Here is a 15013-nt window from a genome sequence, read left to right as displayed (position 1 = left end):
TTAAATGACACGCTTATATATGGTTAGTTGGTTGCCCTCTTTTTTTTTACTGTGTTATAATTTGTATGGGTTAAATGATTGCACTCTTTTTGATAGAAAGGATTATAATATTAAATTGGATAAATTGCTGAAACCTCCCTTGAATCGTCTAACCATTGCTGAAGTTTCCCATAAATTTTGGTAATTACAATCACTTCCCCTGAATTTTATAATTAGATAATTGCAAATAAACCCTTTTTGTTAGAATCCTCAAAAAGGTGGTATAAAAATGTCTAAAATACCTATACAGTTATTATTATCCAAAATGATTGTTTTCTAAATTTTCTCTTCATATGAATGTAGTCCAAACCCTTCTAACTTCTTTTCTAAAATTGTTTTTTTTTTTAATTTGTTTCCATATCAATTGCTCAAAGGTAAAGCTGTAACTTCAAATTCCCTATTATTTTTATTTGTTATTTATAACATTCACATTTTTTTCCGTAGAAACCAGCCTCAACAGAAATTGTATGATGTTTTGGACATTTTCATGCCTCTCATTAGAGGATTATAAGAAAAGGGGTCTACTTACAACTGTGTTAAAAATTTCTGCCAAAAACTTCAGAAAAAGTTTCTACAAATTTAATTTATTAAAAATATAGAGCCTACTTGGCCCGCTGTGTATAATGGGCTAACTAACCAATCAGCACACGAGTGATTAGCATCATATCCAAGGTCCTACTCGGCACGTCCCACATGAGTAAACTAGCCAACCAAAGATACATGAGGTTTCTCGCCTAAAAAAGAGGGGATGGGGTTAACATTGGCTGTTGGCCCCTAACAGCCTATGCTGTTGAAAAAGTTTTTATGGTGGACACATTAATCCATTCTCGCCCATGTCTATCTTTTTAGTCAAAAGAAAATATAGGCCGGTATTCACTATTTTATTAAACCAAATCAAACTCCAGTTCGGATTCTGTGCGTTTGGACTCTAAGGGATTTTCTCTTCGAGTCCACTAAAATTTTGACACATCATTTCATGTTTAACTGGCCATCACTTACAATCGGTTGGAGCTTAAATAAAAATTGATAAAAGATATAAAAAAAATCTACATTCTGCAACTTGCGAAAAAAACTCACAGAGGAGTCTATGCAAAGCCCTGTGACTCAAACCTTCTCCCCCAACCAGTAACAACAACAAGCCTTATCAATTGGTGTTCAAACTAAAACAAAACGACAACTATAGATTTTAGTGACGACAGCAATGGTATTAACGGAAAGTTTCAAACATCAAAGTGTTCAAAGGTGAATGAAACCCCAAAATACAGAAGGCAGAAGCTGAGAACAAAAAAGCTAATGAACCCCTTGATTTGTGTCCAAGAATCCTTTATAAGACTGAAAATCCTAACTCTAACTCATTTTGGCAAATTATCAACACCGACCAAGTTAATGAATTCACTGATTTCTGTCTGAAAATCCCTAATACCACTTTTTCGTATTAAAATCTGAAACCCAAGAATCATTTGAAAATAGAAATTTTTGAGAGCCTATCATGAAAGAAAACCCTGTGTGTGACAGAGTGACTGCTTGAATATATTTTTCTTGGAAAGATATCTTTGGAGAATTGGAGCTATTCTTTTTACTTTCAAAGCTTAGTATGGAGGAAGAAGAAGATGTATTGTGTCTTGCAAATCCAAAGCCAAAATCGGGTTTGTCTTCCCATTAATGGTTGGAGGAGCAAGGCTTGAGTTGCGTTTGGATTGAGAATGTAAGGATTGGTCTTACAAATCCAAAGCCACAACCGTGAGGAAGGTTTTGTCTTCCTATTAATGGTTGGGGGAGAAAGGGTTCGAATATAAGAACATGAGGGTTTCAAACTTTCTGTCAATATTTAGTTAGATTTCTTTACAAAAATTTTATATTTATCAATTTTTATTTAAAAATATTTTTATCAATCATAACCTGCAGTGAAATTTCAGCCGGTCACTGGTGATGACCAATCTAACACCGAAAGACGTGTCAAAATTTTAGTGGACTTGGAGAGAAAATTCCTTCGAGTCCTAACACATTGAATCCAAACACACTGGAGGCTGGAGCGGTAGAGCCCCTATAGTTTCAAAGATATTTTTGAAGCTTCAAACCTTCAAAGTTCGACCGTTTCAGACTTCTAGATTTCCAGGGTTTTCCTTAGTTGGAAACTACTCAAAGTATTGAATAGGATTATAAGATTTTCGGTTTAGTGACCGATTATTGGAGATTTGATTTAGGTCTGACTCAAAACTATAATACTGGGGTGTCAATTATACTAGATTTGGTCTAACCCAAAAATTATATTAGACCATCCAAATCCGATTTGACTAACTTCGATTTAGATTGAACCCAATCCAAAACAGGTCCATTGATACCCTTAATTTTGACTATTGTATCAAAAATTACTTTTAATCTTTTAAATGATAGACTGGGCCGGTTTTCCTCCTTCCACCCATCTCACATCATGTTGCTGGCACATATGAACATCTTTGGTACTTTTATGTTTTCATTTAGGAGAAAATATTCTCAATGTATGGCTGCGATGGGCTGTGAGGAGGAAATATAGATAGCTCATGCCTGGGGTATTTTAAGGAAGCTGGATTTGCTCCTCACAGCAACCTCACTTTCCATTGTAGACATGCATTGGGATTTGGGAAATAAGAGGTGTTTCGAACATACAAGGCAGAAAATGCTGTGAGGTTGGTACGAAGAGCACTATGTGAAGAGCAAATCTGGATTTTATTTTAAGGGACATGTTTAAAAAACAAAGAAAAATTATTGGCATGCACTTAATGTAATTACTGTGTGTGATTGTTAAACCGAGAACTACAAATTTTAGGATAGGATTTTTTTTCTAGAGAATTAATTTAAGATGGGGACTGATCTACTAATCAACAATTCAGATCTGCTACAGAACATAAATTCCTCTGCCCCTTCCTCTAAGCACCTGCTCATTTCACACAAAACAGAGCATAAACCAGCTGCGAGCATCTCCAAATGTCCCCTTCTAACTGTCAAAGCTAATAAACTAAATGAATTCTTCTCTCGGATTGTTTTAAACAGAGATTAGTGATTGTCCCAGCAAATAATCCAGTGACCATACCCACTCAAATGCATCTTGAACACTTTTTGTTTTATAAATGGACTTGGCAGTGTTTCAAGCATGTTTCTATTCATATACTTCAATTTTGATTACTGGAAAAAAGTGTAATGATATATTTAATTAATATACCTATCAATCCGAGACAAGACATTTTCGGATGACATAATCACCACAGGTATCTCTTTGAAGGTCGAAGATTCCTGCATGGAAAGATTGAGGAAATAAGTAATTACTGAATTCAGTATTTTTCGAATTAATCCATTGAAATGCTATAAGAATATATATATGAATTGAATCTAATTAACCTTGATTTTCTTGAGCAACTCATATCTAGTCATCCCAGGCATACAATAATCAGTGATTATCATATTCATCTTCAAACCCTACAATTAATATCAGATGAAAAGAATAAATCACTAAAAAAATAATTCCAATGAATCATCTTTATTGCCTACAGCTTACTAAATTCTCTTCCACCCATGCCGACTGCAGAGTTCTCTTCCCCATCCAAACCCAGAAATTTCAGAGCACTCCTTCCGGTATCCACAGCAGTAACTAAGATCTCAACAATATTTATTTAGATAACAAAAAAAGTTCAAAACAGAACACTACAAAAACGAAAAGAACAAGATGAGAACCAAATGCAACGAAGAATAATCTGAAAATGACCTTTGCAAGAAGAGATCTTGAGCAGATGCCCAATTGCTTTCTGATCAACAAAACTATCGTCAACCACAAGAACATGTACTTCATCAGATTCCGCTGACGACAGCGAAGGATCGATTTCTTCGTAACACTCCTTCAAATAAGGATCGAAATGTTGGAAATTCCCCAGCTTCTCTTTGTCATTCACTTTCAAACCTCGTTATCTCTCTGTTTCAAGTCTCACCAAATCTGGAAATCTGCTGTTTTAGAAGCCAAATTTAGATCCACTAGCTATCTTTCCGTTCTGCAAATCCACCCCGAATTAATTTCTTCATCTTCTCTGTATCACTGGACAGTAGCACCCAAATGGTGAAATGAACTCATCCATACCGTTTCAAATTTTCATATAGAAAATGTTATGGAAAGGTTTATCAACAAAAGACGAATGTTATCACTGGCTACATCACTTAGATTTGACTTGTTCTCTCTGCTCAAAAAATCCTGAAACCTTCCATCATTTATTTTATCCTATTGAAAAGGTATCACAATCTAAAACTCACATATTCAAAACAGATTGCCACTCAGTTCTTTAAGACTCTTCTTACACCCCATTGGAGATCATTGCCAAATGGAGCACATACTTCACACCACTGATACACAGAATCATTGACTTTTGAGATGTGAAGCTCAGTCATGGATCAACAAACCATCTTGTAGTATTTACCAATGGCTTCACACAAATAATCAAGGCATGGAAGAGTATATCCTAATAAAGTATAATTTCATTAACCAAAAAAAGGGCAATTACCCCTAGACATAAATCAGCAACTATACAGTGAGCAGCTGTATAGAAAACTAAAAGGTATTGCAAAAAGAAAGCAAATGGCATCCCTCATTTGCTTAATATACCCCCAGCATACCATTGAAATCAGCATATCCAACACTTGTTCCTGCGTCTGTACCCCCACAAACTAATAGGGGCACTGGATAAAATCAGCATATCCAACATAGTCGATTGCAAAAAGGCAGAAATCGATTAGACGCAGGGGCACTGGATAAAATTAGAAAACGACTAGACGCACGTTCAATGGGCACCCCACAAACTAATAGTCTCATATAGTTTAATCTCCAATAATTATTGAAAATTTATAGCAAAAATATACAATTATTGAAAATATATTGATCATGAAAAAATACAATAAGTACTAAAAATATATTAACTTAGTCAATAAATAGTATAATATCAAATAATAGTTTAATCTCTAATAAATATTAATAAATAAGTTATAACAAAAATACAATACGTACAAAAAATTAAATTTAAAAATTTCACTAATAATAGTTTAATCTCCAATAATTATTGAAACTTTTCTATTAAATAACATAACAAAATAAATTTATACATAATCATTGAAAATACATTTATCACAAAAACAATAAATAACAACTGAAATACAATAAATATTAATTTTAGTATATATAATTATATAATAAATACAGATTAAGAGAAATTAGTTATTTACAGTATTATGTAAAAATATTAAATTATTATTAATTTTAGTATTATGTTATAATTATTTTTCTACTTTTCAGAATTTTTTTTTAAATTTATTACATAATTTCTTTATGTTAACTATTTAAAATATAGTTATGTTAAATATTTTTTATTTAAAATATTTAGTTATTTAAATACTTAAGAAATATGTCAAATATTTAAATTTTAAAATATTAGTTATTTATGGAATTTAATTATCCATAAAATCATAGTTTATACTATTATTACATATTTTCATTATTAATTTTGTAATATATTAAATTATTATTAATTTCAATATTATGTTGTAATTATTTTTCTACTTTAATGATTTTTTTAATTTATTACATAATTTCGGTATTTTAACAATTTAAAATCTAGTTATTTAAATATTTAAATAATATATAAAATATTTAAAATTTTTATTATTTGAATTTTATTTATTTAAAGTTATTACATATTATTAAATATTTTAAAAGTATTTAAATTGATAATCTAGAAAAATATAATTTAAATTGTTAGTACATAATTCTGTGATATATTTTGTAAAAATATAAAATTATTTTTTTGTATTTTTAATAAATATTTTAAATTTATTATATAATTTTGTTAGAATATTTAAATAATTATTAAATTTTTTTATCCAAACTTTCTTTAGATAGATATAAATAAAAAGTAGGGGAGAGGATAAGAGTCCGAATCTCTTGCCCACGAGAACCCTACCCACGTTTATTGCAGCCACACATGGAGAACATCTCATCCTCTACATAGTATTATGTAGGGGGAGAAGTTCCCAATTCACGGGGGGTAGTGTGTTGTGGGTAGACATGGGCAAGGTTCTTGTGGGCAGGAGATCTGAACTCAGAGGATAAATAGGAATTAAAGATAATTTATGAGAGAAACTCTCTACTAAATTAGAGATAATTGTGGAGATAAATAGGAATTAGAGATAATTTAGAAGATAAATAGGAATTAAAGATAATTCTGGAGAAAGTGGGGGAGGTAGTTTAGGATAAATTTTAGGAGAAGAGATTATTTAGGTTATTGGGAAAGTGAATCTCATTGGTATTTTAAAAAATGACATGGAATAAAAAAACAAAAAGTTCAAAAAAAAGGAAAAATTTTCTTGACCACTTTGTTTGAATGAGCTCGAGTTTGGCTTAAAAACTCAGAAAATCGAGTTTACCTTGAGATTCAAACTCAAGTAGAATCAAACTAGAATCAAGCCTAATTGAACTCAATTAGATCTCAATATGATTGTAGTCCTAGTAGGAGGAAGCTGGTGCAAAATGTACATCAATTTTTGAGATGTAAAATTTACACTACTAATGAGTGCAACTGAGATAAAATGTAGTACAAAATTTGTATATTGTAAGAGTGCAAATCAAGTAAGAAACAAACATACGCAAATATTTGTAAGAGTGCAAACCAGGTGCAATATTTGTATCTAAATCATATTTGCACTACAACCAAACACAACCTTAGGCTGCATTTGGAAACGATGCAAATGGAGTGTAAATCCCGGTTCAGGGTAAATTTGAACTCTGGTTCACTTTTGCCTGTATTTGGCAACATTACATTTATGCATTGACAAATGACGGATCAATACATATTTACATTGATAATAAGATGTAAAAGTACATCAATAAAAAAAGAAAATTTGCATTCAAGTGGGCTTTTGATAAAAAAATAAAACATATACTTTATTGAAATTCATGTTTGCATCCGTTACAGCTAAAAGTCTGTTTGATAAAAAAATAAATTTGTCAGTGCAAAACTAACCCAACTTTACAATTTATATAAACCATTTTATACTCTACATATTTGCCTTCACACTTATTTGCATCATTTTCAAGCGTAGCCTTAGAAAATATGATGAAAAGTGACTCTAAAAAAATGGATTAGTAAGATTGGTTTTATGGCAAATTTGGGGAGAACGGTAATAAAGCCATCTTAAAGGGTAAAATCAAGTCACTAAAGAAAAGAAATCTTTGTATACATTTAAAATCATAGTACATTAATTATTTGGATGGCCAATATTGATTAATTGGTTAGTTGGCCGCTAGCTGTTTCAATTATATCTCATCAATGTATGCCCTAACCTTGATATGAAGTTTGGCCTATTTTGAATGATATCCTGTAAATTTGTAGTAATTGTACTTTCCTGGTGGTTCATGAGTTAACTAAAAAAGGAGTAAACAAGGGTGAGATTGTTTGGTTATGGACTCCCAGCAGGAGCTTGTTGATCTTTTAGCTGAAGACGTTAGGATGCCTTCAGACTTTCTAGAGCGAGGCTCTCATCCCTCTTGATTGGTCTTTGTTAGTTTTCTTGTGTTACTTTGTATTTCTTAATTGATGAATTTGGAATCTCTTACAAAAATAACTCATTTTTAGAATTAAGAGCCATTTGATAACAGCTGAAGTGGTTGAACCGAAAAATTTACCACTTTTTCTAGCAATAAGTCATTCAGTTCAATAACTAATAATTCAGCCCTTATCAAACAGCCCTTAGATACAATACCTTCATTGGCTGCATGAGCTTCAGCTACATTGATCATAGTTCAGCCTTAGTTTTTTGAGAGCCAAACACAATCCCCCAATCCCATGTTCCCGTTTGCTACTACAATGTTATTTCATAAAACAATTAACAATTAAGAATGGCTGTCAATCAGTAATCCCTGAAATGAATAATTATTCAAATGTTTGTGTTTTCCAGGGGACACAGTCTTTTGATTAGTTTTGTGATTTTTCATAATAATAATTAATTAAGTAGGTAGGGTGCCGGCAATGGCAGTATTAATTTATTAAAGTTGATAAGAATCAATAACCTAAAATACTGAAGAAGCATATAATATCCATTAATTATTAGCAAATTTTTCGACCAAAAGAAAATTATTAATTTTGGGAAGAAAACCCAGAAAGTAAATGCTTTCCAGCACGAATTTAAATTAATAAAAGAGCGCAGAAAGAAAACAAATAAGAACCTTGACCATATGCAAATTTCGATAGCTACATGGATGGATGTAGCTAACTCGTAAGTACGTACTCATTGCTGCCCAATTTGATTATGTGTATTTTTTTTTAACTCCGAGCTGTACCTGAACGGTCATGGCATGTAGTATAAGAGCAGTTTTACAATGAGGGAGACCTCATTATAAGTAAAACTACCATGAAGTCCCCCATATCTGGCATGTATAACGGCCACATGCATATCTGTTTAGGCATTGACGAATGGGATGAGGACTCAATGTTTAGTGACGGTGAAAAAGAAGACTGATTATTTGTAAATTGCAATCGCCTATAAACGTTCAAACATCAGAGAGTTGACATTTTTTTAACGAAAGGAAATCATCACAATTGAGAAGGACAGAGTTAGTCGTTGTAATTTGTATCATTATTCATTCATGGCTGTTTATGGAATACAACGTTAACTCTTGACTCACCGACGGACGGTCCAGACCGATCGAGCTGGTAGAAGCTAGCTCTAACTAATGCGCAGAACAGATTGTGACTGCGAATTCTGCAAGGTTGGAAATTTCTTATTTAACTAATTAATATAATAATACCAAAAGAAAATTCAATCATTAATTTATACAGTCTTAGCTGAACTTAAAATATAAAATGAAGCCTTGCTCTCTAAAGTCTATTGTCTGTCTATGGTTGTATACAGATAAGAGAAGCGGAGAGTACTGAAGGAACAACGTCTCTTGCTGGCTGTTGACAGTCTGTTTGGGTTGGGACCTTGGCCCTTTGGTGGTTGTTTATTTGTATAGAAATAAATTAACAATTGATTAATAAGTTTCAGGAATCTAAGGTTGGTTGAGTGCAAATGTGCAGTGCATTGATTGATTGGTTCTTCGCTGTCTTTCCCACTCCTAACCCACTTTCCTCTGCTTTTTATACTTGTCCTAGACTCGTTCTCCGCTTCACCAATCACCACTTCCAATTCTTCAGAACTCAGACACTCCCAGCTGGTCCCTGTCTTTCCTATCTTCTCTTCTCTTTCTACTCTCTTTCCTGATATTTTGAAGAAACAGGACGAAGATGGGTCTCAATGGGTTAATGGTTATAATGGTTCTGGGTTTGTTGACGGGGTCTTCCATCGCACAGGCACAGGCACCGAGTGCCTCGCCTACAGCTGCCCCAACCGCATCTCCACCTGCATCTTCGCCTGCCCCGGTTTCGTCTCCTCCATCCTCTACACCAACCGTTAGTCCTCCGTCACCAACACCAGCTCCAGTGTCTCCACCGACTGCCACTCCTACTCCTTCTCCCTCGCCTTCTTCACCGTCTCCTTCTCCCGTGTCGACTCCGGCTTCCGCCCCTTCTCCAGTGACGGAAACCCCAGTTTCATCTCCATCTCCGTCCGGTTCAATTCCATCATCGCCTTCATCGTCTCCCTCTCCATCTAGTGGTTCGTCGGGGAGCCCAGCAGACAACAACTCTGCTATGGGTTCATTGAACAGAGTCACCGTGGCCGGATCTGCATTAGTTGGTACCTTAGCCGCTGTTCTCTTGATGTAGATCTGTTTCCATCGACATCAGAGCTTGTTGTATCGGCCGTAGACCTTTCTGTGTTAGAGAGGGCTGAGTTGCAATTGCAGTGCTTTATTGTCTAATTTCTGTTTTCTTTTCCTTGAATTACAATTTACCTCCATTGTATTGTATTTCATCTTCCTTTTCTTTGTATTTTATCCATTTACTTCATGTTTATTCATCGTGTAGTGGACATCTATGATTATTTTTGGGAATTATTCATTTTTTGCTGACTCGATGATCTTGGATTGGGACATGCGAGTTGATTTGAAGGGGAAGATAACTTGAGCCATGGATGGTGGTGGATGAATCCGATGATGTACATGAGAAAAATAAAGCTTTTATTTGTGCTGTTTTATTTATTTTTGGATGGGGTGGGGGGGGTGGGGTTACGTGTGGTTGTATGTACTTTTTTCTTTGAGGGTAAAACCCGAAAGTATATACGTTCTTAGTGATGTGTATCACCCAAATTATTATTCGGCGCCTTGCTCCTTGCGCCTTGCAGCATTGTATGCATCTCTCAAAGTCTGTTATGGTCGTTTTGTATGAATATCAATGTAGCACATATTACTTCAATCATTTCATATTCATAATGGCAACGATAAGAGTTGTTTGGAGCAGTCGATGCTCACTTTACAAAAGAGAAAAGGGATAAGGCAGTGGAACTGATACATGTAGAAATGCATCTAGAAGGATTTTGTAGTTATAGATAAAGATTAAACCAGTTACAGTAACCCATTCCTCCTCATTGAGGTTAGTTGCAGGTAAGTTACTCTCCTGCAACTCCTACCTTGCAACTTCCCTTGGTGGAGGAAGCGTAATTAAAGCGCCAATTGTACCATGCCTCAACAGGAGAGCCTTTCCCCTTCTTGTCATGCTCACTGCCGCTCTTCGTTGGAGACAACCAGCTTGAACTTGTAGGTGTCTGTTGTACTTGCTGCCCTCCAACAAGGGCAAACGAAGTGCTCGCCTCTGACTTGCTTCTCAATGGAGAATTAGAGTCACGATGGGAATCTCGAAGAGTTCTCATTTCTGACTTGGTTTCTGGAGAAATAGAGTAATCCGTGACCCCAGATATTGGAGAGAAATCTGCACGGTCTTCCAAGGTGAATATGGGCGGTGGTGGAGGATCCGTGACCCCAAATTCTCTCACCATAGAGCAGAAACGGCAGCTACCTGACCTGGACTCTGAATTTTCCTCTGTGAGAAGAAATCGTGGATACTAAATCATGAAGGAAGAGTGATTGCCTTCCTGATCCGGAATTTCTTTGTATGGTAGTGCTCATTTTCCCCAGAAACTTCAACCACAAGATCCGTACGAAGACAAGCTCAGGACGTTAAAACGAACTGAAACAGCAATAGAGAAAACAATACATCGGAGAAACCGAAATGTTAAGCAATAATGGATATTGTTGAAGGATGTATTGATTTTGGCTCGACTCAAATACAAGTAGAGATGATTACAACAAATATCACCAAGATGCCTCGATTTCTTCTTGAATGAGCTACAAACATTTAGGATTTTGAATCCCACGAGGGTTTGTGACATGACAGAGAGCTTGGCCTGTTGAGCATTTGGAGGGTTGATCGAGAAAATTAGATGGCATTGGAGGTTATTTGTGTCTTTTTCAATGCCATTTAACGGCGGAGAGAATGACCAATCAGCCCATATCAGAATTTTATAGTTCCAAAGTACAGGGGAATGCATCCTAACCTGAATTGATGTCAAATTCAGGGGCAGGATGTGGTTTATAGGGGGGTTGGAATTCAGAATTCTGCATGGTATGTATCTGTTGAAAATTTTGGTATTGAATTATTACCCTTTAAAATTTAGGAACCAGTTTGCACTAGGCCCAAAATACAGGTACTAATTAAGAATTTTTCCTCTAAATAATTTGCTAACATAACCAATTAATATTTTTTGGCAAAATAACACGTGGTAAAATTTTCTAGATACCATTTATTAAATACACTCATCCAAATAAATAAGGCCTCATTCGGCATGTGATTTTGCATAAGTTGTCAACTTTTTAGAAGTTTGGCATTTTCGTCTTTTTCCGTTTGATTGGAGAAAGGTCTAACTGTTGAAAGATTCAATCCCAAAAAAGATGTCAAAGCTTGTTTTAAACTATTTTTGGGAAGCTCCAAGTGGAGCTTTTCAATTTATTTTGTCTTATCTTTGCACGAAAAGACAAGCCTTCAACCAAATTGGCAGTAGGTTGTCAAAACCTTAGGCCCCGTTCGCTTTTCGGTAAGTTATTTACCAGAGTAAATGCAGTTACTTGGGTAAGTTTTTCTTGAGAAACACTTACCCGGGTAAGCGCATTGACCCATGTTCTTTTATTTCTCGTGTAAATAAGGAATGACCATTTTAGCCATTAAAATCCATTATTAAAAGGGCATTTGTGTCCCATTCAAGTGTTGGCAACTTTCCCCGTAGGTGGGAAAGTTATTTATCCACCTAAAAGATAGATATCACTTACTAGGAAAATAAACTTTCCCTGGTCTCCACATAAATCTAAAAAAAGAACATGGATTCCTGGTCAATGGAAACCAAAATCCCATTGCCCAACTTCCTCCTCCCCCCCCCCCCTCAAAATTTGAAAAAAGATCACCCCCTTTATGTAAAAGCCTACTATGTATGTGTTTGGTTCCATTTATGTTTATTGGGTGGGTGTTTATTGAAAAAACATTTATCTAATAAACACCCACTTTAAATGTTTTTTATTTTGTTGTTTGGTTAAGGCGTTTCAAGAAACGCCCTTTACAACTCAGCACAATAAACGTTTTTTCATTTCATGCTGTTCGGTGGGGCGTTTCAAGAATGTTTCAATGTGAGACTTTCACTTTGGTGTATAGAATCCATTAGTCAATCCAACGGTCCAAATTACATGTGCTTGTATTTTAAGACCGATTTTTAGATCCAACGATGAAAATATGATATAATCCACATTCAACGGTGGATATATGATTCACTCTTTCTCTCTCCCTCTTCTATTTTGTTATTTCATTAATATTTCGTTAATTGGGTTAGTTGGAATTTCTTTTTCTTGCTAAAGGAAAATAAGAAAATATATTATAAATTAACAAAGTTTTATAAAAAACTATTACATATGAATACTCAATTCTCACTTGGCCAAGCTCATCTGGATGCTTTTATCCATGGACCCTTATCCCCCATATCCTTTTTGATCAGGTCCAGCACCTGAATCCATTTCATTAGATGGTTTTGCTCTACAGTCCCTTCATTGAGTCAATATTTGCTCTACAAGTGCATGAGAAGGGGAGGTACAGGCCCTATATTTTTCACTTTCCCAGCCCTCTTTAAGGCTTGTGTTGCAGCCCTCGATGTCAATCCTGGGTGGCAAATACATTGCCAAACTATTTTGCTTGGTAGGTTTGAGTCAGATCTTTATTGATGCAACAAATGTATATATCTAAAATGTAGTTGCTGAATATTTGATGCAACAAAATGTATATATCTACAAGTTGCAGAGTTGTTTGATGATTTGCCTGAGAAAGACATGATGGCATGGGCGGCAACTGTCACAAGTTATGCCCAAAATTGAAGGCCAAAAGGAAGCACTAAGATGTTTCGAAGAAATGCAAGATGTAGGTGTAGAAACAGATGAAGTCACATTAATTGGAATGCATTCTGTTACACTGCAGTGATGTGGGGATTGTAGTTCATGGACAGGCTGTTTCATCAATAGATTGTTCTCTCAGATGACAGAGACAGAGGCAAGGTGTCCATTACACATCTTCCCTGAAGCCTATTGTCCGAGAGACTGGTTCGACAGAGGCAGCCTTGCTTCTACTAGTTTTCTTTTGGGAATCTATTGCCTTTCTGAGTTTCTGACCATGATTTTCTATTGACATCTTCTTATTTTCACCTTTAACTAGGATTAACAAAAATTCTCTCATGCATTTGAATCTGATCAACTTCTATTTAAGGATATGAAAATATTTGAAATTACTTACAAACTTTCCTTCAACTTTTTGTTTTCCTTTAATTTTCTGTCAAAACAAACACAACCTAAAGATTGTGGTAGATCAGATCAGGATATCACCTCTATATTGGATTTTTGATTTCGATGACTTGACCATTCAACCCATCACCCATGCTACCAATTTTTTTAATCTATTCATAGTATAGATTTCTATTGAATGATAGAATATTTCTATTAAATTTTGATGAGTTGACCATTCAATATCACCACTATATCGAATGCTAGAATATTTCTATTTTCCAACTTCATTTTTTTAATCTATTCATAGTATTTAGAATTTTTAAGTGTTTCAAGTTTCAACAGTTATTCACATGCATGGGCATCCGTCATTTTACCCTTTTATGCGTTGAAAGCCCAACCTAACTGAAATCATACAAATCTGAAGACTTTGTCTTTGAAATTCTATTGTATATGGTTAAAGTAAACACTCAAATTAGCCGAATTGCTTTTATTATAAGTGAAATCAACAGCAACTAAAATTGTTGGAATTATACAGCGGAAATAACGTAATCTATACGTGCACAGAAATAGACAAAAGCAGATAGCAATAAAGATAAAAAAAAAGAGAGCACCAGATTTACGTGGTTCAGCTAAATTGTCTACGTCCACGGGTAGTATTTCAGAGCTTTCTTTTTACTATAAACAAGAAAAAATACAAAATGACCTCACCAGAATCACACCCGTACCTGACACTCAATACACCCAACTCAATACTCCTCTCAACACACTGTATATATTATACATTAAAATGAAATAAAGAATAGAATGAGAGATAACATAGGAGGGACCCCTATTTATACTTGAGCCAAGGGGTATAATGGATATTTATGAAAATTTTCTTCATGGCTAAGCAAACCATAAACGATGATTTGCATATAGTGTGCCACCGATTGCAAATTTGATGAGCCACTGACTGACCCACCTTTTTGTTTTTCAACAGAAATCAACTAAATAATCTGCAATATAACAAGTAAAATCAACTATAGCCAAAACGGATATGCTTCTCAGTCCATCTCTAACAAGGATCAGGAAATGCAAGATGACAGTGTGATAGATGCAATCAATGAGTATCTTTTCAAGCTCAAAATCAAAGAAGAAATATATGGTGAAGAGTAAAGGGTGAAAACAATGGAAAAGGATAGATCTATCTACGGGCTAAAAGAAGAACACATGCTCAAA

At 34.7% G+C, this 15013-nt stretch overlaps 1 protein-coding gene and 1 pseudogene across 1 annotated transcript; both read right to left on the bottom strand.

Moving 5' to 3' along the window:
* Positions 1-3129: 3129 nt before the first annotated feature.
* On the bottom strand, positions 3130-4449 carry LOC148791249 (two-component response regulator ARR17-like). Its single transcript, XM_088888134.1, has 6 exons — positions 4396-4449; positions 4210-4282; positions 3779-3961; positions 3597-3664; positions 3415-3492; positions 3130-3309 (listed from the first exon to the last, which is right to left on the bottom strand). The coding sequence occupies exons 1-6, from the start codon at positions 4447-4449 to the stop codon at positions 3226-3228; spliced, it is 540 nt and encodes a 179-aa protein (XP_088744260.1). The 3' UTR covers positions 3130-3225.
* Positions 4450-9296: 4847 nt separating this feature from the next.
* LOC104604081 (nuclear pore complex protein NUP35 pseudogene) lies at positions 9297-11604 on the bottom strand (annotated as a pseudogene).
* Positions 11605-15013: the final 3409 nt, after the last annotated feature.

This window comes from Nelumbo nucifera, chromosome 5 (genome assembly GCF_055504915.1).
Source record: "Nelumbo nucifera cultivar China Antique chromosome 5, China Antique-T2T, whole genome shotgun sequence".
Lineage (NCBI taxonomy): Eukaryota > Viridiplantae > Streptophyta > Magnoliopsida > Proteales > Nelumbonaceae > Nelumbo > Nelumbo nucifera.
Note: the sequence above shows the minus strand (reverse complement) of the source record. Positions and strands in the feature narration are given on the sequence as shown.